The 25,870-nt window shown below is 39.7% G+C and overlaps 2 protein-coding genes across 3 annotated transcripts in view; one reads left to right on the top strand and one right to left on the bottom strand.

Annotated features, from left to right (window-relative positions):
• The window catches only part of LOC6557267 (lachesin), a 49,866-nt gene extending 25,637 nt beyond the window's left edge, over positions 1 to 24,229 (bottom strand). Inside the window, exons 1-2 of the mRNA XM_043215468.1 lie at positions 23,980 to 24,229; positions 23,560 to 23,862 (exon numbers count right to left, since the gene is read on the bottom strand). Coding sequence (XP_043071403.1) covers positions 23,560 to 23,626 — 67 coding nt within the window. The 5' untranslated portion in view covers positions 23,627 to 23,862; positions 23,980 to 24,229. The remainder of the gene's footprint in view (positions 1 to 23,559; positions 23,863 to 23,979) is intronic.
• On the top strand, positions 11,388 to 14,886 carry LOC6557282 (mucin-2). 2 transcript variants are annotated; one of them, XM_032742766.1, is made up of 3 exons: positions 11,412 to 11,460; positions 11,522 to 13,918; positions 14,081 to 14,886. In XM_032742766.1, exons 1-3 carry the CDS (start codon positions 11,454 to 11,456, stop codon positions 14,806 to 14,808), a joined length of 3,132 nt encoding a protein of 1,043 aa, XP_032598657.1. In that variant the 5' UTR covers positions 11,412 to 11,453; the 3' UTR covers positions 14,809 to 14,886. The 2 variants fall into 2 exon arrangements, with proteins under 2 accessions (XP_001984102.2, XP_032598657.1); XM_001984066.2 differs by having other exon boundaries at positions 11,388 to 11,460; positions 11,522 to 14,886.
• Positions 24,230 to 25,870: the final 1,641 nt, after the last annotated feature.

The following is a 25,870-nucleotide window of genomic DNA, read 5'->3' on the forward strand; positions in this document are numbered from 1 at the left end:
ACAGTTTATGACACAATTCGCTGCCAGTTGCAAGAGGCACTTAAAGCAGCCTTAACGGTTAAGGTGCCGCCTGCCGCTTATTCTATTTATGAGGGCGGGCCGCAACATCAAAGCCGACCAAGAGAAAAACTTTCAAGTCATAAATATGAAGCCGAGAACTTGGCCAGATAGTTTCGCAGCCAACGATTATTAAAAATTTATTGATTGCCCGATAATGGTCGCGTAAGGGAGGCGGAGCGTGGCTGCTGTCATGAGAGAGGCATCCGAGAGGCATTAGCCTGCCCAAAATGCTTTTAATCTGATTGCAACAGTGGTCACAAAGTTTACAAGCAGCCAAATTTCCAGTTAACTTGATTGAGTTGTAAGTTCTTGACTAGAAGATGCTCACTAATTATCGTATTAGTTTTGTCTATAACTAGCGAGTCTTTTTCTAACTTGAACTTTACTTTACTATTAATATAACTTACTTTTCTGTCAACAATTTTGGCTTACCATATACATATGATCTTCAATTTCCACAGTTTGATAATACCTCATTGTAACACACAGCATAACAGAACCTTTCTTGAATAAAAAATATTTATGCACTTGAATGGCAATAGATAGACAGCTTATAAGAGACCTAAGGCGGGACAGAATGCGATAACGTAAAAGTTTTTAGATTATAAATCAAAACTTTCAATTTTCTTCGGGTTTGTTTTCTAAGTTGACGGCAAAGTTCTGTCCAGACAGTGAGCGAATTTTATTTTCATGAGCAATGAGGACGAAAGTTACTAATGACTTCAACTGAGAATAAAAGATTGATTGAGTGACAATTTGATGGGGCCATTGATATGCCATTAAAAGTCGAACAAATATAATTAACGTTATTGGAAATACATGATTTGCACAACTTTTAACTAATTTCAACGCAATCAAAGCGATACCTGATAACCGAAACAATGCTTGAATATCATTTGATAAAGTAGATATTCCATTTACTTTTAAACCGTTGTAGGAGCATAAAGGAGCATAAAAATAAAATTAATGGAAATTAACTTAAAAATTTTGTTAATTTTTACAGAAAAACTACAAAATGCTCTCGAAAGATCATTTCTGGAGTATCACAAAACGGATCATTTTGAGTAATGGCAAATGTTGTGTTTGGTGTTTTGGTTTCCTATGTTGCATGCCCCATGGTATTGCGGCTTATTTAAAAGCTGTATGGCAAACTAAGCCGCAAACGCACAGATGAAGAAGACAATGATAACGTTCCATGGAATTATTTGGGTGTCTTTTGTTGGTAATGCTGCTGCTGGTGCTACTGCCTCTTCTGCTGTGGCTGTGGCAGCGTGTTGCTGCCGAGAATGTAATCAAGAAAACATTTAAATGAATGGCAAATTCAAAATTGCATGCATATTTCATATGTGCAGCCACAAAATGCTCATGTAATTGCGCACAAGTTGCCAGAGAGGGCTTGGATGCTTGCATAAATTTATGGTTGCCACACCAATACTTTGGCAACACAACACCCACATACCCCAGCCAGCTACCAGCCTCAAGACGTGGCATAAAGTTGCTGGGGCATTAGCATGCTAGGCGACATGGTCGAAATTTGCACATTGATTACTTGCCGGAAGTCATAATTAAACAACATCAAAGGACACACAGCACGCCAAGCCGACAGCAGCAAGGACAGCAAGAAAAAAACTTTTGCCATAGGTAAAATTATCACATAATTTGTTTACCAAACACGTTTGCCACGGCCAAAAAGCTTGACCACTTTTCACCCACTAATTGAAAATTCCAAGTGCGAGTTGATAATGTGAAGACGCAACTAATTTGGTTAGTAACGACAGCTGGGCCAGCAAGTTTTGTATCTGTGTGAGTGTGTGGATGTATGTGTGTGTGTGTGTGTGTGTGTGTGTGTGTGTGTGTTTGTTAGGCAGGCATGCATGAGTGGGAAAACCAAGTGTAAAGTGTTGAAGGCTCAAGGACTAAGGCGCAAGGCCGAACCATTAGCACAGTCAGGTCGTTAAAAAGTAAAAATCAATTTATGAGCAAATGTTAAGTGAAAAAGTTTTGCCATTAAATGCATAGACCACAGAAGGGGGTGAAGCGAGTGCTGTAGTAGTTGCTGCCTGAAAGCGAAAGGGGATAAAGATTGGGAAAGGGAAGGGCAAAGTGTAAGCCAGTATCAAAGCCACGTCTTTCCCATTTATACCTTAGTCGAGCAACTTCAGTCGTCTGGCAATTTGAGGTGTTGAAAAGATAAATCAATTTGCTTGCGGTGCACAGTTGCCAGCAACAAAAAGGTTTAATTAACGAACAAATGTCAACTTGAGCGAGCAACACTTAAGCAGCAACTTTTGTACGCAATTAAGCCTTGAATGAATGACGGCTTGAATGGCCCACCTAAGTGGGTAACTGAACAACCGAACGAACGAATAAATGAATGAATGAATGAATGAATGAATGAATGTGTTCTGAAGGTGTTTCAGATCCGTGGACATATTAAGTCCTCAGCTTTGGCTTGTGCTTGTTCAATTTGGCAATAGTTTCTGTGCTTCGAGCCAAAAATCTTAAATCTGTGCTCGACCACACAATTGTTGCTCTTGTTAGCTGTCTGTTGTTGGTTTTCTTCTTGTTGTGTAGTCGCTTTAGTTGCTGTTTTTAATTGTACAAATGGTCTTTAAAATCTGCTGTCGAATGTAAATGGTAATAGCTATCAAGCTATACTAATAATGTCTGCTTTAATTAAGACTTCAAAAGTGATAAACTGAAACTATTTGATGTATATATAAACATGTACATATTCTATTGTATCGAAAACACTTCTTTCACTTTTTTAAAGGCTGCACATAAAAAAATTCCATTGTGTAAGGAATCGGTTTAAGGATGTGCGACAAAAACCGTTCACTTTTTTTGTCAGCGTTCTTTGGACAACTTTTGTCCGATTTAAGGATTTTTAGTCACTTTTTTAGCCGAATGAAAACAAGGCAAAAAGAGCAAATACTTTTCAGTTACCACTTAATGACACAAAAGCAAAAAGATTCAATGACATCGAGACCAGCAGCAAAGTGAATAAATTCTCACTTGCTCTGCTTGAATTGTAAGTGCAAATATTAACATTCAAAACAAGCGCAACACTTGTGGATTATACACAGACTTTGTATAGAGTTGAATGACGTGTTTGTCAGTAAGAGAGACAGAGAGAGAGAGAGAGAGAGCCAGTGAGAGAGAGAGAGAGAGAGAGCCAGTGAGAGAGAGAGACACTTGGATCTACAAGGGCTACAACAATACCCAAATGACAATGTCAGTGACAGACTGGGTGCTGATGTTGACAGGCGCCTCTGCTGGAAGGCATTTTCCTTGTGCGACTCTTAGGAATCAAAAGTGTTCGAATCCGAGAGCGATGGCAAACAATGAATGTCGCCAGGGCCACCGCAGGATATCAAATAATATTTGAACTAAATTTTCGCTTTCTAGTAACTCAACACACATACACACTCACACTCACTTGCCTCACACGTATTTCAGTTAAGTTTTAAACCTGTCAAATGCTTGGATGGCATTTGCATTGCATTTTCAGACCGGTATAGAATGTGTTGACAAAGAGGCTGAGACGATGGGATGGCAGCTCGACTGCTTCAATGGGAGGATTAATCAAATAACAAGTAGATAAACAGCTTGAGGCTTTGCCAAGATGCAGGTCAATGCAAATAGCAAATGCATGTGAGCTGTTTACAGATTACAAATGCCAAATGTGTACTACTCGAAAACAGAATTGGATATAATGGAGCATATGTTAATCAGCTTTCAAATTGTAATCTAGTCCAGTCCTTCAACACCTTGCTTCCAAATGTAGTCGAGCTTTACTGAAGCAAACTTTTCGCATACTTTTCGAGCCATCCTTAGCTCATTAAGCCTCTCAAATGACTTCAAGTTAGTGGGGAGGCAGATTATGGTTTTTGGCTTAGTTGCAAACATGTGTGCTTTTAATGAGCCATTGGGCTAAATGTTTACGGCCCCTGACATTATTAATAATTAATGTGTGTTGAAAGTTATAATGTGGCAACCCTTTAAATTTAGTACGGGCTAAGCCCTTATCCATTTAATATTAAGAAGCGATTATGTTTATAAATGTTAAATAATCTGAAATTGTATACAATTTACGTGAAAAGTGATGCAAATCAGCAGCCACAGTTTGGTGTTGCCAAAACTGGTCAGATTAAATTACCAGTCGCCAATTATCTGCGATTATATAATCAGACATGTGTGAACTCAACTGGATTGAATAGTTTCAGTGTTAAATTTTAGACGTTTATATTAAAAGGCCACATCAGCAAAATGGCTAGAGCTAATTAGCCAAATCGATTTGACTAACAGCCTTTAAATGTGTCATGAATATAAATTAAATAAATTAATGAGTTTTTGTATATATAATGCAAATTTGAGATTCATTATGCTCATAAGTACGGATACTCATCACTTCAGGCAACTGACGTGGTAAAAGTGTTGCAAAAGCATCATTTCTGGGACATTAAGAATATTAATTTTATAGAATTATTAGTTTTGATTCAATTGCCATTATTAAGCAAAACGATTTTCACTTTTTTTGAACAGGCATATTTAAATAAATGTTATAGCGAAATGTTGCGAATGAATGAGTTGAATGAATTATTTATTTAGCTTTAGCAGGTGTCAGTGGACGGCTTGCATTTCAATTAACAGCGAACGACAGAAATGCACAGCAGCATAAATTTCAATTGGAAAATGTATTTATGTCAACTATAAGCCGATTAATGACGTCCTGAAACAGAGACCATTACCAAGCCACGGCAAAGGCGAAAGCGGCCTATTGAAATCAATTAAAATCGCAATACTATTGCAAAGTGGGTAGTAAAATTTAATGTATTCATGCGGTTGGGGTAATAAATTTTAAATTTATATTTTCACATAACAAATTGTACGCACATTTAATTTAAAATTATATCATAACTTAAAATATGCGATACATATAATCTGTGCGGGGGCCATCAAAACATAAAGTCAACTTGGCAGTAAAATGCAACTGGAAATTGCTTAGCATTGCTTGAGAGTCGTAAAATCAGAACGAAAATATCACAAAATATATATAATTAAGGCGTGGCCAGTCGGAATATTTTGGGCGGTAGAAAGAAGAGTGAGACATTGAATCCGTTTCATTTTACCAACCTGCCGAATACGGCAGTAATCCTCAACTTGGTAAACAAAAATCCTCCAAATGGTGTACTATGTGATTAAAATTCAATGCACGCAAGCACATATTTAATTAAAACAATATATGTACGTACTTGTTTATACATACGTATTTTTAAATAGTTTATATTTATATGCGACACATGCGGCAAAAGTGCATCAAGTGCTGGCAATGGCTTACAAGTGTTGTAGTTGTTGTTTACATCGTTGTTCAGATTTTAATTGACTTTGCAAACAAACAAAAACAATGTAAGTGAAAAAAATGCCATTGGAAAATATATTTCATAAATTGCTTTGCAAATATGGTGAATTTTTCAAATATTGTGATTGAAATGAAATACCATTTTGCTTTTGTAAATATTTTATTTCTTATTTCACCTTTAAATAAATATTGCAAAATGTCAAAATCTTGAAATTCGAATGAGCTGTTGTGATATTAAATTTGTGTTTCAGAATCCGTTAAATACATAAGTTCAAAATAAGCTACAAAAGAATGCCTTAAGCATATTTGAAATAACATGGGTGTCGCACGTTAGTGAAGTTAAAAAAAAAAGTAAATTAAATGTTAAGCATTAACATACAAGCCATTTGCTTTTAACCCGCCCCCGCACCTGACTGACCTTTTTGGCAAACTGAGCAGCAATAAAAGTTTAAATAGAAGTGCCAACAAACCACAACAGCACTCATCATGGTCCAGCGCCGCCAGCACACGTTGGGTGCCAGAATGGGGGGCGTGTGAACACACATAGCTATGGGAATGTGAATGTGCGGGGGGAGAGCGACGGGTGGCTGTGCGGTATGTGTGACGTGTGGATATTTGAGCAGCATTTCCGGCCAACCTCAATTGTGGCCCATAAGCGAACAAGCTAACAAGCATTAGAGAAACAAGATACACAACTTGATGCAGAAAAACGGTGGGCTTATGTTTCCTCTACCTGTCAATAGCAAAGTAAACGTTGACAGAGTAAACTGGCGAGGTAAATTAATATATATGCTCTTCTATCTGTTTAGTTGAGCAAAGTTATGCTACGGATTCTGCTGTTTCATGCCATCAGTCATTAGAATTAAGCGAATAGGTAATTCATCATAGAAAGTCAATTTTGATACCGTACTCCTTCAGAAAGCTAATGAACTAAGCCAATTTACTATACGACCTTCTCTCTCAGTTTTCAGCAGATAAAATTCATGGGATATATTTTTATGACGCCACAAAAAACAAAAAAAAAAAGAGGGAATTCCATTGCACACAATCCATCACTTAGTAATATTAATACAGTCATTTATCAATAGCTCACTTAAGAACCAGCCAACTGAGAACCGTTTATTTACACAACCTGAAACCCGTTCTTCAGTTCAGCCACCACTCCCATTTTCAAGTTTTCGTTATGTTTTTGCTCAAACGCGGCGCTTAAGAGTCGAAGTAATAATACTCAAATAAAACATTTACAGGCACAGACAGCGAAAAACTGCAAATGACATTGTGATGCGGTGGTGGTGCTGCTGCGGTGGCTCTCTGTGTGCTGCTGTGTCCACAAAAGCAGCGTTCAGAGTTGAGTGAGTCAAGTGGAAAGTGAAGTGGCGGGAAGAGGCATGAGGGGTCTGGAATTCGCCAGCCAAGTGCACTTCATTTCGTTTCCCCCTCATAAATTCAAACCGAAAAATTCGCTCACAGTTGCGCGGCCGGGCAAAGCATGAAGTGCACTTGCAAACAAGCTGCCTACAGTGCCACACACACACACACACACACACACACACACATACACACACACACATACAAACATAGACTGGATCAGCTTGTAGCGAATACCGTTGACACTGTCTATGGGGTCTTGGGGTTTTTCGTTCAGGTGTCTGGTAGGAAATTTAGTTGCTTCAACAAAACCGCAAATGCGACAAAAGCAGAATGCAATTCGCACTTGAAACTGAAAAAGCAGCAACAACAAACAACAACAATGCAAAAGCGCATTGTGGTTAAAACAAAAACTTTGCAGCGACGCAGCTGCCTTTTTTGTGCTACATCGTTTTTTTTTTTTTGTTTTTAACAAGGTTTTCCCAATTTGCTGCAGAAAATGAAAATTTAAATTTTTAAGCAACGCAAACCGTCGACGAAGGAATGCTGCCAAAAGTTGCTCAACAGTTTTTTTCTTTTTTTTTTTTTTGCATACAGCTGGAAAAATTCACACATTTCCCACAGCGCATTTGCAGCACTTTTCCAAATGCTCCATTTGGCTACCGTATTCTTTTTTTTCTCCCCATCGCTTCTTGCATCAACCAACTCGACTCGCTGCCATTTTGCAGTTTTGTCAAGCAGCCATAGTCTGCATAGTTTTTTACTGAGGTTTTCCGCACTGTCTGCTGATGAAAGAGTAAGGTGCTGGATACAATGGATTTTTCTTTCAGTTTTCGCACTCGCTTTAATTTCACATAACGAAAGACAGGAATGCGGTAACGTTTTGTTATGACTGGCCAAAGTGGCCGGGCTATCATCGTGGCGCACCACCAAAGAATGCACATCAGACACACAATTTCCTGTTCCATGCTTAAGGGGTTACATGCAACAAATGCCTGGAGTCCATAACGGCTGCCAGGCACGTTGGTCATGGGGCGTCCGTTGTTGTTGGCCTGGCATCAATCACTGCATTTTCCATTTTGGCTCTGTTTCCCTCTCTCCCTGCTGCGAATGTTCTCGACCCAAGCTATAGCTAATCTGTGGTGGCTGCCCCACAACCCCCTATGTTGTACTCCTTGGCTTTGGTAACCTGTTCGTTGCCTTTGCATGGCACTCTCCACTTTCACTACCCTCTTCCTCCCCAAACTGCTGCTGTTCGCATTCTGCCTTTCTGCCACACACTTGGCTCAATTAAAAAATAGCTATAGTTTGGTAGACTAAGGGAAAGGGAGGGGGAGGTTGTGCCGTTTCCTTTGGCAATTAATTTGTTCTTGTTCAAAGGCATTTTTAATTGCATTTCCACACGAAATGCAGCAATTTTGTTTGTGTGTTTATTTTCACACCTATATAAAATATGCAAAGTGTTCCTGTCTTAATTTTATTCGCACAGGTCAGCCTGACAAAGACAAAACCTGAAAAATCAATGCACGACTATGTTTATGACTTTTTAGATAATTTTAATGGAAACTCATTTACAACCCAAAGGCCACAATTACGTTAAAATACAGTTGCGGAAAGTTGTAGAACTCTGCTCCGGCTACTTTTGCTTTCGGCATCAGCTGAAGAGCAACTGAACCCAGAGTTAAGCCCGAATTTCTACTTCACTTTCGCTGTTTACTTTCGCACTCGAATTTTACGAACTGCCTCAATTTTTTGACGAACAGAAATTGAGTTGTCGTCTGAGGAAGAGCTAGCAAAGAGAAAAGTTTCGCGCAGTCGCAAAAAACAATTTCGAAAAGAGTTTCTGGCCAACAGCAGGCCTTCTTTCGAGTATTTTAAATTGTATAAGAGTTACTAGAGCAATGTTGTTTGATTAAGTTTTTAATTGTGGAAAGATATCGAAGCAAGAACCTTCAGTAAGACTTCAACATGTCAGAATTTATCAAAATTAATAATAAAATATGAACAACAAAAAACAAATTTGCATTAATTTGTGGCATATTTGGATACATAATTCTCGAGTGTTTAGGTGACAACAATGCACTTGCACAAATTACCCATTTGTTTTCCAATCAATATTTTAGCATTGAAAATCTTTCTTTAATTGCATAAATTGCCAAAGGGAAACAAAAATATGTGTGTAAGTTAAAGTCTTGGAGCAAAATCAGCAAGAAAAACAAATGAGAAAAATAAAGAGAAAATGTGAAAGGGGTTATAGTAAAAATGCAAATTCACCAGAGCAAATGGCAGCAAACAGAGATTCATTGGATTTTAATTAACAGAAATGGCAAAGGCTCCGATACAACAAGGAATAACAACTATGTGTAGCTGGGTCAAACCAAATACACATACTGCACATTATGTTGGCTCTGTTTGCTCTTCCCTGGCCTTTGACTTTTGACTGCCTCGAATACTTTATTGAATGTTGCTTTGATTTTGCTGCTGCATTTTATTTTCTACCATTTTTAGCTTTTTGCTTTAGCAGTAATAGTAATTTTTTTATGCTGGCAGCGTATACAGCTTGATTTGTGGCGCTTTGTCTTAGAGCACATCCCTCTAGCCCCCAACCCCAATCCGGCTCGAGCCAAGGAGATGCTCGTGAAGGTTGTTGCCACATGTAGCAACCGCTCACGTAAGTCGTGTGAAACATATACTACCACACCCAAACTGTTGTGCTGGGTGCTCGATTCTCGTCAGCGACACACACGGACAAGGGCGAGGTCAATTTCATGCAACACACAGGAGCAACAACAAAAATAAAGGCAACTGCTGGTGCTGTTTGGGTCCACGTGGGACACGTACTCCTTTGCTCGGTCGCTTGCGCGCTGGCTGGCTTGCTGCTTTTCTTCTGATACGGCACACGACAGGTGCTCAGCTGTAACTAAACGTCCGTTCCAGCTTAACCCACCTGCCCTGTGTGCGTCTCTCTCTCTCACTCTTTCCTTCTCTCTCTCTACCCCCGTCTCTCTTTCTCTTCCTCATATCTGCCAGGACTTGGACACATCAGAGACGTGCCAGGCTGGCAGCTGTTAGACAGTCACGTCTCCACCGGCCATAATTGATAGTTCAATCTGTTGCAGATCAAACGCTTGACAGCAGCCAACAGATCAAGCTGAAAAATTGCCTTCATGCCTCCATTTTGGGCATAGGTGGTCAGTCAGGGCTTATGCTTATAGGAAATAGCACTCTTTTGAATTCCTAATCGATGCAAGACCTTGATAGTAATGTAACTACTGAGACCATCAGGAAAGCTAATTAATTAACTCTAAGATCTTTCACTATTTAGAAGTATGGGTATAAATCGGACATCTTTCAAACTCTAAAATTTAATGAGCCAAGAGAGCCAAGTAAGCCAAGTTAAAGACCTTCAAAAATATACACAAAATATATATTTTCAGCTGTGTATGTGTTGACATGTGTGTGGCTCTTATTGCTGCTGTTATTACACTTATTGCTGTTGTTGTTTTAATGAGACAACGTGACCTCTCAACTGCAGAATTTATGAGGGCCACTCGACACTTAAATTACACAAATAAAAAATGCGAGCATAAACATAAATGAAGCCAGGACTTCAACGCGCCAGCCATTAAAATAAAGCGACAAAACATGAGCAGTAAACAAAATTGGCAGAATAACTCGTGAGCCAATAAAAGACTTTGCTTATTATTTGCAAAGGAAGAAAAATACAAGCACTTGAGCGACAAATAACTTAAAAGCATAAATCCATTTTCAAATTTCTCTTTTCCTTCCCTACAAAAGTGGCTTTTTGTGCAGCAACTTGCAACGCCACAAACGTGCAGAAACTTTGCGGAAAATTGCTGTAGTGTTGCATACTAAGAGAACCATGAACATTTTATAAGAAATGCAAAAATAAATAAATTGTATATAGAATAGTGCCCATAACGCAGTTAACGTTTTATTAGGTGTGCCATAAATTGAATTTTCCCAGCAGAAAGGAAATTTTCAAATATATAAAGTGAGAAATTGATTACAAATTGCACTAAATATAACTCTTAAAATTGCTGAAAAGATACAAGATGCAGTTGGCTGAACACACATAAATTAACCTTATTTAATTTAACTTTTATCATTCACGAAGATATCATCTTTCTAGAGGGAAGATAAGCTCAACTGTTAACCATTATTATTCTAATGTATTTATACGAGTATTGATCTAATCTGAATTGTGAGGCGCGTGTGAGAAACAAACATTTTTATCAATGCTTTATGATTATTTTAGTCTATGACTAAGCAACGGAAACACTCAAAAGATTTGAGCAAAGTGTGCAAATGCATTGACATATACTTAGTATACATTTGTGTATATCATTTCCTCATTATTATCGCACATTGAAGAAAGTTCTCAAAACACGGCAGTGGCTACTACTTTTACAGATAAGCAATTAGCCAGGTAAATATGCCCCTGTGGTCTCAATTAATATAATTAATATATATTTTAAAGTAATAATAGCTATCTTATCGCTTTCATTATTGACAGTTTATGTTTAAGTGCTCCGATGAAACTTTTTAAAGCTGATTGCGCTGCCAAAGTTTCATTAGTCTCGAACCAATCGTGAACCAGTGAACATAGGAAAAAATAATTCAAGATATAGCAAACTGCATAATGAAAGGTAAATTTCTTGTGAATATAAATGAATATATTTTTATTTAAAATTATGTCTAAAATTTTAGCCAATACTTGGTGTTGGTTGCCAGTGCTGATGGTATTAATACCAGCGACTTTGGCATTGGTAGCTGAGCCGAGACACGAGGCTTGCGTCAATGAGGAAAGATACGAGAATCAGGTAATGTGTGCGGGTGTACAGTTTGGCTATCGAGCTCCATATCCGGATAATTGCACATTGTACTTAGTTTGCGATTGCATATACCCCACTGTGATGCAATGTTCCGCCAATCTGTATTGGGATAATAGTACACAAAACTGCAACTGGCCACAGGATGTAGAGTGCATTTATTACACCATTGATACAACCACAACAATATTGACAGTTTCCCCAACACAAACAACGCCGAAAACCACAAGCCCCATGTCGAGCACAACAGAGACGCCTTTGCCCACATCCAGCTATGATCCGCCACCGCCACCACCGGGTATTGAGATGACATACTGTAAGAATTTCGCGGATGGATCGGTGCATCGATATCCGTACGATTGCAATGCCTATATTAACTGTACTCATGGCTGGCCAGTTTTGAATTACTGTGAACCCGATAAGGTCTTCAATCAAGTGCTGAGCATATGCGATACTCCCGAAACCGCTCAATGTGAGCCGCTACCATTGCCACCAACAACAACAACAGCTGAACCCACAACAACAACAATAACAACCGAGCTCACGACGACAACAGCCGAACCCACAACAACAACAACAATAACAACAACAACAGAGGATGGCCAGTGTGGTGATCCACCCTTGGGCATTGAGGAGGATTACTGTGAACCGTTGGGCAATGGTTTCTACACTTATCCCTACAATTGCAATGCCTACATTAGTTGTCGCAATGGCTGCACTGGGATGGCCTACTGCATACCCGATAAACTCTTCAATCCATGGCTGCACATCTGCGACACACCCAATTCGGTGCAGTGCAATCCAGAGCCTTATCCGACAAGTACAGTTGCAACAACAGAATCGGATACGAGCAGTTCAAGTGGTGGAGCGGAGACAATCACAACGCCTGTGACCACGGAAAGTAATTGGAGCACCACAACAGTGGTTACTACAACGACGACACCAGCACTTCCAGCCGATGTAGATCCTGATGCCTGTAAGGGCTTACCCGATTATACACGGTTACCTTATGCCGGTGACTGTGCACAGTTTCTGCAATGCAAAGATAATCAGGTGGTTATGAATCAGTGTCCCAAGCCATTGCTCTTTAATCCCGATTATCTAATCTGTGATGAGCCCAATGATGTGGTTTGTTATGGTGATCGCACCACAAGCACTAGTACAATACCACCAACCACAACCACCGAAGAGCCAACAACGACAACTAGCAGCACCACTTTGACAACCATGCCGGCGACAACACTAGGACCCGCCGAGTTGTGTAAAGATAAAGAATTAGGCGACTCATTTCCATACGTGGAGGATTGTTCAAAGTATATTTTATGCTTGGGCGATGGGAATTTCTATGTGGCAATGTGCATGGTCAATTCCTATTATGATCCAAAGACGGGCATGTGTGGACCAAATGTGTCACCAACAGCCTGTAAGGAGACAGCAGTAGCAACAACAACAACAACCGAGGCCACAACAGCAGAAAGAACCACAACAACGGAGGCTGTCAGCACCACCACAAGCGTGGCACCAACACAAACAACAACAACTTCAACCCCAGTGCAACCTGGCGGCATTTGTGGCAATAAGGATGAGGGTGAAATGATTGCCTATCCGAACGACTGCAGCAAGTACATTGTCTGCGTGTCACCCATACCAGTTGCCTTCTACTGCCGTCCCGATTCTTACTTCAATGCCAAGCAGCAACAGTGCGTGCAGTGGGAGGACAGCGACTGTGACAAGGAGGCGTCGTCGACAACAACACCTGGTTACACGCCAGCCCCACTGGAGCCGACAATGTGCACGAACAGCAGTCGCGGCACCTTCCCCTATCCGGAGAACTGTCAGTGGTTTATACGCTGTGTGAACGATTACATCTACATGATGGATGTGTGCAACTGCGGCGAATACTACGATCCGATAAGTGGTGAATGTGGTGCGGATGTACCATCCGATGCCTGTCGCTGGGACTACACTTCAACAACAACAGTCGCGACAACGCTGGCGCCTGTGACGAGGCCACCGCCTCAAAAGGGTCCCTGTGATGATGTCGCCGATGGTGAACTGGTGCCGTATCCCAACGATTGCTCCAAATATATTAAATGCGATCGCCCCATAGCCGCTGCCTTTGATTGTGATGCTGGCGATGAATTTAGTCCAGTGTTGCGCAAATGTATGGAAGCTTCGTTGGCTAATTGCCCAGGGGGCGCAACGACAGGTCCTGGAGAGACAACAACAAAGGGCCCAACACCATCCACAACTGAAGAGCCTTCTACAACCGTAGATACTTCTACAACTCAAGGAATTTCCACAACTCCTGAAACATCCACAACCGAAGAAACTTCTACAACTCAAGGAATTTCCACAACTCCTGAAACATCCACAACCGAAGAAACTTCTACAACTCAGGGAATTTCCACAACTCCTGAAACATCCACAACCGTAGATACTTCTACAACTCAAGGAATTTCCACAACTCCTGAAACATCCACAACCGAAGAAACTTCTACAACTCAACTGACTACCACCACTGAAGAGACTTCCACATCTGAAACAACCACCACTACCGAGAGCACAACCACCGAAGCAACCACAACTGAAATAACTACAACACCAGCGCCCTCTGGTATTTGCGGCGGTAAACCCAACGGTACCTTGGTGCCATATCCAAACAATTGCGGAAAATATATTGTTTGCCTGGAGCCCATTCCGATTGGCTATGATTGTGCTGAAGGTTTGGAGTTCAGCCCCACAGAACTTGAGTGCATGGATCCAGATTTGGCTAATTGTGCACCGAAACCAACACCGAAACCAACACCGATACCAACTACAACTACAGAATCATCCACCATAACTACACCTGTGTCTACAACTGTACCAGCAGATACCACACCATCGACTACACCAGAGACTACAACTATATCAACAGATTCTACAAGCACAACACTGGAGACATCACCCATAACAACTACTCCAGCACCCACGACAATGCATCCAGATACGCCAAACATATGTTGTGGATACCCCTTGGGAACTATTTTACCATATCCCAACGACTGTAATCGCTATGTTGTCTGTGACTATCCGATACCATATGCTGTGGCTTGTGGAGAAGGCGAAGTCTTCGATGTAGAGTATCTACAGTGCACTGACAAGGCCTCCTGCATTCAATAAAAGGTGGAGAGCATCTAATTGTTAGAATACCTTTCAGATATTTTTGTTTTTTATCTTAATATAAATTGTGACTACTAACCTCGTTTTTAATTTTAAATGCAGAGTGAATCTAGGTTTGACTGCTCTCTACACAACTTTATGAATGCATGATTTAACAAGAATTTCGATTTAGACTCGTGTTTCCTGTGTTGAATGCACTTTAATCTAGATCTCAAGCCAATATTAAAAAGACGTAGGTTTTCAAAATCGAATCACTTTTGACAAAATTATGACAATAGAAATCTTTGAACAGAGCTATTTTCATTTTGTTCAGTGTTTTGACCCCCACTCTTATAGAATTAATTGACTAAATGCACAAATGCAAATCCATTTGAGACATTTACCAAAGCACTTTAAAGGCCTCTGAGAGATTTTCTCGAACAGGTATCAATTACATGTAAACCCTTTTTGAAAGCATTGTCATTACAAATCCCACACAAGTAAAAAGATAATTTACCACTTAATATCGTATCTCAATTGGTAAGGCACAAAACGGGAATACAACCAGGAACAGGGACGCGAAGGAACAGGAAGCCTGACAACAGCAACAGCAAAAGGAACTACAACAACATGAATAAGCTAGGACAGTTTTAGCAACAGGCTAACAGAGCAAATTGTCGTCGTATTGGGTAATATCAGTTACAACTTTCAGCAATTTATCGTTGTTTGATTTATCCACCCTCTCAGCCCGCTGCCTTACCTAATCAGATTTCAAGTTGGCCACATGTAGCACAATTGGCTAAGGAATTATATTTGGGTGGGAGTTTGCCGTTCTGTTGTGTGCGTCCTGGGGGGAAGAGAGAAAAATAAAAACGAAAAATAGAAAAATAGAAAAACGACCAGAAACGTTGTGTAGCAACAACGACGACGGCAACAAGGAGACAAATAAACACATTTGTAGCAAATTGTTTGGCAATAATGTTAACCTAATGCGTTCCATTTGTCGCAATTCAAACGATAGACACGCATTGCCATTGAAGTGATTTGTAAACTCCCCCAGGACCTAAAATCGAACTTCTTAGTGGCGTCGAGGCTTTATCAGCTACATAAAATCAGCAAATACACTGTGTCTCACATGTATCATGTATTCAGAATCCATTGAAAGAGTCCACAAGAGAAAAACCCAATTTGACAGCGCTTGGCACTCTTCCAGTTCAACAGCCAATTTACATAGTCCAATCAGAGGATCACGATGCAGGATGCTTACTTCAATGTTCGCAATGAAGAAACAATTTAGCCACACATTTATTTTGCTTGACTTGAAGCGGAGCCAAGTTTAAAGTGCTGCCAAAACTGTTGCCCGCTCGGGCGACTTGCCAAAACTCATAAAACACGCCTATAAATGTCACACTTGGCGAATGCTTAGTATGAATATTGCTCATATTTCGAGTGGAACTTATACGTAAAACGATTTATGATGTCTCACGATATAAGAAATTCCGTGGCAGAAATCAGTAGATGTTGGACAATGAATATTAACCTCAGCAAAGCATATTACAACAGAAAATTAACTAAAAGCAACAATTTTCAAACTATAAACATTATTCTTGATTATAAATATGTGGCATCTAAAATGTATGCTGACAACTTGTCAGCTTTGCAAAACTCTCAATTTAGTAGCACATCTGTAAGAGTTGAACAAAAGTTTTGCTACAACTGTGTGCAGCCAGCTAACAATTAGTGAATTGCAATGAAAACATTTCACAGCAGTGTACTCGACATTTTGGTATGCAATGTGCTTGACTACCCTATAACGAGTTCATGCGATATTATGAAACTTTTACTGTGCATATTAATGTACAATTTCAGCTATGTATATGTGCAAAAATATATTTTATGCTACCCGTGAGAATTCGCCAGAGAGGCAGCACTTGCACACATTGGGAGTTGAGTTTTAACCTCTTTTTGGACATAAAATATTGAATACATAAGTTGGTATATGAATATGAATAACTCAAAGACTCACACAGCTCACAACAATATTCACATTTAAGTAAATTCTGTTAAAGACTGAACCTATTAATTGAAATCAAAATCAGATATCTAAAATGTATAGCAAATAAAAATTCAGTTTTCGACTGGATCGGTGGAAATGATTAATTAAACTAGAATATATAAAATTTGAAACCAATTTGTGTGCCATTACTTCAAATAGTTTAACAATTCTGATTGGACTTAGCTTAAAAATTTGCACTTCTTAAATTTTTAGTCTTGTTCATCAATTTGATTTTCATCTTCGTCATCCCCCTGGTTGTCCACATCTTTTCCTTCCATCTCAGACTCCTCGTCCTCAGGCAGACCATCGTATTCGGGACTGCCGCGCAAGACACCATTCCAGGAGTTAAACCAACCGTTGTTCCAGCCAGGACTCAAACCATTATTATTAGGCACATTAATATTGGCGCTAGCAATAGAATTCGAAAGACACGGGATGGTCGCCGAGGACGTACTGTTGGATAATCGCGCCGTCGAATTTGACTGCTGGGCGAGCTGTTGAGCTAACTGCGCCAGAGCTAACGTGATTGAACTCAGATTGGGTCCAAACTGTGGCGCACAACTAGAATAGGCAAATATGCTGGCCAGTAGCAGGGTAACAACTGATACGACTTGCATGGCTGCTGGTTACTGAAGATGGAGATGCTTTAACGAGTCGTACGTAACTGAGCTTTCTGCCAGCTCGATCAGCGTTTTTATACTAAACCAATCAAGATCAAACAGTTAAATATAGTTTTACAAGCCTTCTTGAGCAATCGTGTAAACCAAAATGATTACGGAATCTCTTCAAATTTCAAACAATAAGTTTCGATAAGTAGCTGAGCATTGCGCGATAAACTTTGGCTTTGACAATGTTGCATTAAGGTAACAGCTGTTCTTAGGAAAACATTAGCAATATGTTTGTTTTGCCTCTTAGAACAGTTAAATCGTTGAATTACCTGTTATTGCATCATGTCAACATTTCGAACCAGTTTCATTAAAATGTTTGCATAACCTCATACTCAGAATTGAGGCTGTATTTTGTTTGTTTCGAAAACAGAGATGTGGGCAATATATAGAAAATTGTAAATATACTAATAAGAAGTACTAAGAGCACAGAAGAAGATAGCAATGAAATCTTTATTATTATGACACTCTCTTAATACGACAGGGTTCTTGACAACTTTTATGTAGACAAATCAAGATTCATATAAATAATTTCTAAGCTGCCACTTTCTTGCGTCTTATGCTCCCTATGAATTGAACTATGAAACAGCTAAGTATGATTTTCTGATTTCACGATGAAATTTATACATTTCTTAATAAGACCAACAAGTTTTCTCAATGTTTGTGTTTGTGAATTCAGGTACAGGCGCTCAACAAAAAAGACATTTGGGCACAGAGAACAAATCCATCCACTTAGCAGGAGCAGCAGAGAGTATAAACAAGAGCGATTACAACTGGTAATAACACGATTCAGTCGTATAAAAAAAAAAACGCTCACAAATTTAATGTTGCTAAGCGAAACGCTTAGGATTTTATGTTGCGATACTGTCACATATAACCATATAACAAGTCCAGGCACAATATTCATAAAGGCGCCCATCATCATTATGGATCTGCTATGCCAGAAGCTGGCAGAATGTGGCATGGGTTGTTATGTAAACAACTCGACAACAAATTATGAGTAACGCAACAAAATTTTATGTACTGCACCGTTGATTGAAGATTGTTGGGCGGGAGTTGAGCTGAGTTGCGTATACGCAACGTGGCAAAAGTAGACTGAGCTAGAAGAAAAAAGTAAAATATAAAAATAAAATTATATCTTAATTAAAAAGCTCGTTGAATATATTGAAACGACACGTTTAATTAAATGAGAAATGCAAAGGTGCGCTTGCCACAGGTTTATATGTTTTTGTTGTTTACCTGCCACACATTTTCGCATTTAACATTTCTTTGTAATTTGGCATTTTACCGTTCTCTCCGCAGATGGCAGCCAAAGGGAAAGTGGCAACAGTGAAAGTGGATATAAAATAAATTAACCGCAGTCAATGTACTCATGCATGTTGCATGTGATGAGGTTTCTATTAATTTGAGCGCTCGTTTCGGTTTCATTGAATGAAAATGTGTTTGCATACACTTTTCATTTGATTTAATTAAACTTTTCTGCGTCTTTTCATTGATTTGTCACAAAGTCAGCAATCCCAATCGACAATTGCCATTGTCTAGCCCAAGTAGCGAGCACAGTGCCGAAAATTGCGTTTTGAATACCCAACCAAGAGTAACTTTAGCCAGAATTGCAAATGTTGTTATCACAAACAAGCCGCAAAAGCCAGCTAGTCGCTGTTTTCATAAACCGTACTTCAACTTGCGCAACTCGAGTTCAGAACTCGGCGAAAGTTCTTTTTTTTATGATATGTGCAAAACTTACACTGTGCTACACAGCATCGTGACTTGTGTGTGTGTGTTTATTTAATATCTATGCTCGTAAAATAAATTAAACATTCATATTCCGTTTATTTACTTAGGCAAATTGAGTTTCCACAGTTGACATGCTGAATACGCAAAAAAACCCCTATAACTCCAACCAGGCAGTGAATTGCGCGAGGACTTCAACTTATCTCAGTGTCATCTGCTGGGGCGGAGATAGCAGCATAGGGTTAAGATCTGGGAGCGTTTGTGCACAGGAAACGAATGTCTGTTGCATGCAAAGTGACAAATGTCATAAAATATTCAATTGGCCAACATTTGGCAGGGCCTGCAAGAGGTGTCTTGAGGCAAGCGGAAAAGTTTCGGAATTTGCTGAAATATCTGTGTATGTCTTAAAGTGAATTTACAGTAAATTAAACTGCGATTTGACATGAAGAGTCGATACAAATATTTGTAATGGAGCCTGTGTAGAATATACATTTGTTTATAAAATGTAGAATATTCAGTTGGGTTAAGTCCGTTTTCATGCAAACAAACAAGTGTTTAGATTTCGGCTAGACATTTATTTAAAGTATGCCATTCAAGCTTAAGCATAGACTTCGCCATAGAATATAAGCTATGCATACAACAAATATGTATTAAAAATACAAATCCAATTAATAACTATGATATCTATAGTAGCCAAAACACTTAAGCCTTTGTTCTAATGATTGCTCCCCCTTAAGGGCAAGCAATTACACGCACATTTGAACAACATACACAAACACAGAGAGGGAGAGGGAGAAAACAAGCGATTGTCCATAAACCCTTAACAAGTCATAATTGGCAATCGAGTATAAAATATCATGTCATATGTGTAACTGGGGGTCATCAAAAACAAAAACAGCAAGAACAACAACCAACAAGCACAACAACGATCATAAATCAAACACGCAAGGCCCCCAAAAACAATGTGTTTGTGGCTCACACACATTCATAAATACAAGTATCTGCGTGTGTGTGTGTCTGTGTCTGTGTGTGTCTGGTAGGGAAACGCTTCGTTTCCATTGTGTAAATATTTAAGCACACAATAAAATGGAAACAATGGGAGGTATGCCAACCAAGCACACTCACACACACGCACTCTTCTACCCAGTTCCTTTTTGCTGCTTGAGGGGTACACAACAAAAAAAAAACAACAACAAAAATAAAAAGAAAAACAAAACAAAACAAAAGCATAGCAGGTGTCAAATGTTGCGGCCAAAGAAATGGCAAAGTCAGTGTCAGTTCAGTTTTGGCTCACATGCAACTAACTTCCCCCCGTGCAGCCCATTCCCTACCCCGCTGATAGACGGGTTGCTCGAGCTTATGACAGCGATAGAGAGAGAGAGAGAGACAGCAGAGCAGCAGAAGCTCGACTCGTCTTCGATTTGCACATATGTTAAAACATTTTACGTAAGTAAAACTCAAAAATTGCGTTGCGGAACTTTTGCTACGTGCCGTTTTGGGCAGGCACGAAACGTAGCTGGTTTTCAGCTGGCAGCTGCAAGTTGCCAGCCAGGCTGCCCCAGCCATTTTGGCTCCCCACATTAGTTGTAAGCACATAAAAAACAAATAAATTGTATGCGCCTCATTGGATTTTATGACTGCAGCAGAAATGATTTAGATGGAATGTAACGTGTTTGCTATTGGGAATTGTCATCTTGGCCAAAGTTAGTATTCAATCAGTTGGCGGCATCGACAACTTTGCATGGCCAAAAACTTTTCAAGCTGTTCAAACTGATTTTAATTAGACACTCGGTCTCAGGTACGCCATTATCCATAAAGTTGTCTATCGGATAGAGTGAGTGGAAACTTTATAATCGCATTGCACGCAACTTTTCACTCACTCAGCGCGTTCTGCTCGTTGACTCAATCAGTTTGCTTGGCAGCGTTGCAAATATTTTTTTGAAAACGAATTATTGACAATTGCAATTCAATTTCACACACAATTTGGCCAAAAATGTCGTCGTTGCTTGCTTGTTGCCCCTGTCACTGCCACCGGAAATAGCACAAAAACTTTCTCCGAGTGCAGCTGAAAACTTTTTGCACTTCGTGCCGTCGTGAAAAATTTAATTCAATGCTCACGAATGTTGTGCAATACGGTTTCCCTCCCCCCTTCAACCCTATCAAAGGAAAGTAAATAAATATCAGCGACTACAAATGCACAATAAATGTGCACACACACCGACAGTTTGACAGTTTTCCAGTGTGTGTGTGTGTGTGTGTGTGTGTTTACCCACACAGTAATATTTTGTGCCAAAGCATTTTGTTGAATGTGCCGCTGATTGAGATGCGAATTGTGAAAGCCTGAATGAAGTTTGTCATTGCTTTTATGTCAGTTGCACGCTGGAGACTCCTAATGGTGCTCAGCGCAAAAATAAGATAAGTAATACTCAATTACAACATCTGACTACACACTCAATGCAAATGAAAAAATCGGTAATCAATTCATTTATCGCTTGGGGTTGAAGCTATACATACAGAATTAACAAAACTTAATTACCCTTAAGTTAAGTTAAGATTAAGCTATCGGAGGGCATTTTTATGTACTCGTCCTACTCCTACTCCTAGTTCAATTAATTAATTTACGTTCAAAATTAATCCTGGAGACAAATAGTGATGAAAATAGACAATAGGTTTAGTTACAGTTGTAAAGGAGTTAAACACAAAGTGCCTTAAGTGCCTTAAGCCTTAAGTAGATACAGCAAAGGACAACAATAGGCTTGAATGGAAAAATACTTATGATACACGTCTGCCATAAATCAATGTGTTGCTTGATATGGAGCTGTGCTCATGCTTATTTAAAATACATACAACTTATTTGATATGCAAACGCGTCGAGACCCAATCGTACCCTGGAGCACAACTTTAAGGGCAACACCAACACCAACACCAATACCAACACCAACTCCTTGCCTTGCCTTGGCTGTTTGGAAATGCAGGTGTCCGGGCCAAGCAGCCAATGTGTTATGTTTCCACGTCCATTTTGGTAGACATTTAAACAATTTTCAACATGCATAGCAAAAGTCAAACATGAAAACTGTCAGCATTGCTGGCAATTTATGACTTTGCTAACACAAAACCTATGCAGAATTGTATCTGCGCGTGTTGAAAGTATGCTACAAATTTCAAATTAATATGCAGCAGGCAAAAAATTGAAATGGGTAAGCGCCAAACAAAAAAAGGAAAGAAAAAAAAAGTTCGGAGAACATGTTTCATTTTCGCGACGAATTATCGGAACCGGCAGCTTTTTCAAGTTTACGCAAAATTTACTACGTGATTTTCGTGGCATTGAGCCGAGACAGGGGGCAAATTTTTATAGAACTCATATATCACTGTAAAATGACATTTTTATTGTTTAGCAAAAAATATAAAAACAAGTATTTTTCAGGGGGTACAGGGAGTTGAAAAAAAAAAATATAATGAATTTATTTCGGCATTAAAATGGATGAGAACCTTCATCAAGGACAAAAGAGTGGTTGAAAGCCCCCTTAGAAATTTACGAGCAATACAGTTGTAAGAATTTCTCATGCTTTAAATTTAATATAAATAAAAAAAAAATTGTACACTTTTTTCCAACATTATTTGATATACTTCAGTCGCCTTGGGTGTGCCACAAGAATAATATGCACATATGTGTGATTGATTAAAAAATGTTTTAGCCCAGGGACAAACAGCCGTTAGCTAACACGGTGCAAGTTGCAGTTGCAACTGGAGTTGCAAGTTGCTATTGCTGTTGCCACGTGCAGTTTGCAAAGTTACTTGCAGTTAATTTAAGACTTTTCACACAATTTCACCGTCTCGTTCAGCGGCACGCAAAGAACGCGTTGCAATCGCCTTAAGAACTATTTTTAACAAATGTGCAAAACGTGACTTAAGCCTGAACACAAAATCCTAAAGTTCATACAAAATCACACATGCAGCATTGAAGAAAGAGCTTGTCGGGTGGCTAACTCTGGCGAGGGGTAGGCGGGTTGGGGGATTGGAATAGAACCGCACACTTGGGACATGAGCCAAACTAGCGATATGCAAACAAGCGTTGCGAGGATGAAGTGTGGGGGGAGGGGATAAATGTAATCCCTGTTTGCAAATATATTTGCAGCAATTTATAATTTATTAAAAAAGTGTAGCATAAGCCAAGGGCCGGCAATGTATGGATATATATATACATATATATTATATATATACCCATTGCAACAGTAGCGCTGAACAAAGGCACCTCACGTCTCTCCCCTCACACACGCACACATGTGCAACACACACACACACACACACACATTCACTTACCCCTCATCTCTGGCATGGTGCCTCGGGCACACATGAGTAATATGTGAGCAGCGCACAAACAGCACATCCAATTGCATTTCTGCTTCTCGCACGCTCTTTTTCTTGGTCAGTCGTCGCTGTGGTTGCCGTCTTCGGTGCATCATCTGCTTTTGTTTACTTTGCGCGAAAGGCGAAACCACAAAAAACGCAGTTACTTTGTTTTCGATTCTCTTTGCGGCTGTTCAAAGCGATCCCATTGCCATTCCCACCCTCTGCATCCCTCATGTCCTGTCCAGGTATTGGTGTGGGTCAGCGCTTGTTAAGCTGCATGATACAGTAACGAAATACTATTCAGTTGCGATTGTTAAATTGCATTTCCACTGATTTGCACACAGCTCGTGCTGTGATTTCAGTGAACTTACTCCAACTGAGATTACTTACTCGTAAGTTGCTTAGGGCCAGATAGCTCTGCCATTTCTGGCATTGATGAAGCAAACGCTGAGCAACTCTTGATGTTCTTCCTGTTCCACTCCTTGAGCTATTGTATTTCTGCTGCTGCTGCTGCTGATGATGAGCAGTATGCCGCTTGCCATGTTTTCTTTTTGCATTTTTCGTTATGGCCGGCGGCGTCTTGTTGCTGAAACTTCAAAGCAACTCATTTTGATCTGCTGCCGCGGCTGCTGCTGCCACGGCTGCTGCTGCTGCCACGGCTGCTGCTGCTGCCACGGCTGCTGCTGCTGCCACGGCTGCTGCTGCAGCGAGGGCTTCTTGGCATTTTTACATTGCATAGCTGAGAATATTAATTTTGATGTTGGTGTTGTCTGCACTGACTTGGCATAATCAATGCATTTGTGCTGCAGCTGTTGTTTAATTTCTTTGAAAGTCCAGAGAACGCCGCCGGGAAAGTTAATAAGTCAAGAATAGCGCCAAGTTTGCTTTGATCGTTCGCGTGCCGCTTGTTCGCCAATTTAATAGCGTGCACTTAATATTTTAAGGGCCATGGATAAATAATGTGAGAAAATTTTATATTTGCACAATTTGAAAATTTATTTTTCCAGAAGCACCAATTTGTGCAAAGTCACAAACTTGAATGATTTGTCTGCATCTTGCTTCTATTGATGTGCCTCGCTAAGCAGTCAGAGAGTCTTATGGAATATCGATTATAATGTTATATTATTAAAGCGATATCAAGAGAATTCGATACTATTTATCGAAGTTTTTTTATTTCAGTATCTGCAATCGATGTTAGCTTATTTTGTTATTGCTTTTAATACTTTTGAGGGGGGAAGGCAACTACACCATTCAAACATTATATAGACACTAAGTGGTTTAGATTAAAGTAGTTGAAAAAATTACGAAAATCGTTTTTAAAAAAATCCAGATATTCCTAGTAACCCAAATAGAAACGAATGAAATAGTATGCCCTGTAATTGTGACCAAGTCTTGAATATACTCAATCACTGCTGTGCCGGGGTCCATTATCATGGCGATAACAAAATGTTTAGTTTTTGGTGAGTAAAAACTTTTTTCTGTAGTAAACTTTTGCAAGTGCATATAAATTGAATGTAACTTTGCACTCATCTATGCAAACAAGACACTCCCACACACACACACACCACACACACACACGCATTCATACTGGTTACCAGCTATTTTGGAAGCCAAATGCAATTTGGAGAATTTCTGGGTGTCTCCCAGAGCCCAATAGAAAAACTTTGCATATATTTCACTTTAACATACATAGAGACTGCAATGTGAGACTCTTCCTCCCCATCGCCCTCCCCATATTCCAACCAACAAACTCATCCACATCCTTGTCCTTGTCTGCGTCTGCGTCTTCGGCGTCGTCGTCGTCGTCGTCGATACTTTTGATATGCAAAAGATATGAAGGGACAGCTGTTTCCTGCTCCATTTGCTTGCCAGAAACTTTTCCAACAAGAACCCGAATGTATTTTGAAGTTGCAAAATCGGTGGACCAAGGGAAAGAAGCTTGGCATTCGTAGTCTTTTCCTCGATAGTCACTTTAAATATCTGAAGGAAAACATTTAAAACTGCATAAAGTTGGTCCATTTCTTTTTTTCTTGTTTTTTGTTTGTTTTTTATTTGGCTGCAAAAAGTTTTCACGCTTTTCCATCCCCCCCTATTCAATGGCGCATTTCCCAACACTTTTAATGCATCCAGTTCAGCATTTTATGATATTAGCGTTTAGTCGCCTTAACTTTGACTATTTACGACAGCCAAAGGTGACCAGGTGCGCATTTTTAACCGTGTGCCACACGACGCTGCCTATGAAAATGGAAAACTTCATTGCGCTCCTCACACAGCAATTTCA

The sequence above is a fragment of the Drosophila grimshawi genome, unplaced genomic scaffold (genome assembly GCF_018153295.1).
Source record: "Drosophila grimshawi isolate 15287-2541.00 unplaced genomic scaffold, ASM1815329v1 contig_44, whole genome shotgun sequence".
Classification (NCBI taxonomy): domain Eukaryota; kingdom Metazoa; phylum Arthropoda; class Insecta; order Diptera; family Drosophilidae; genus Drosophila; species Drosophila grimshawi.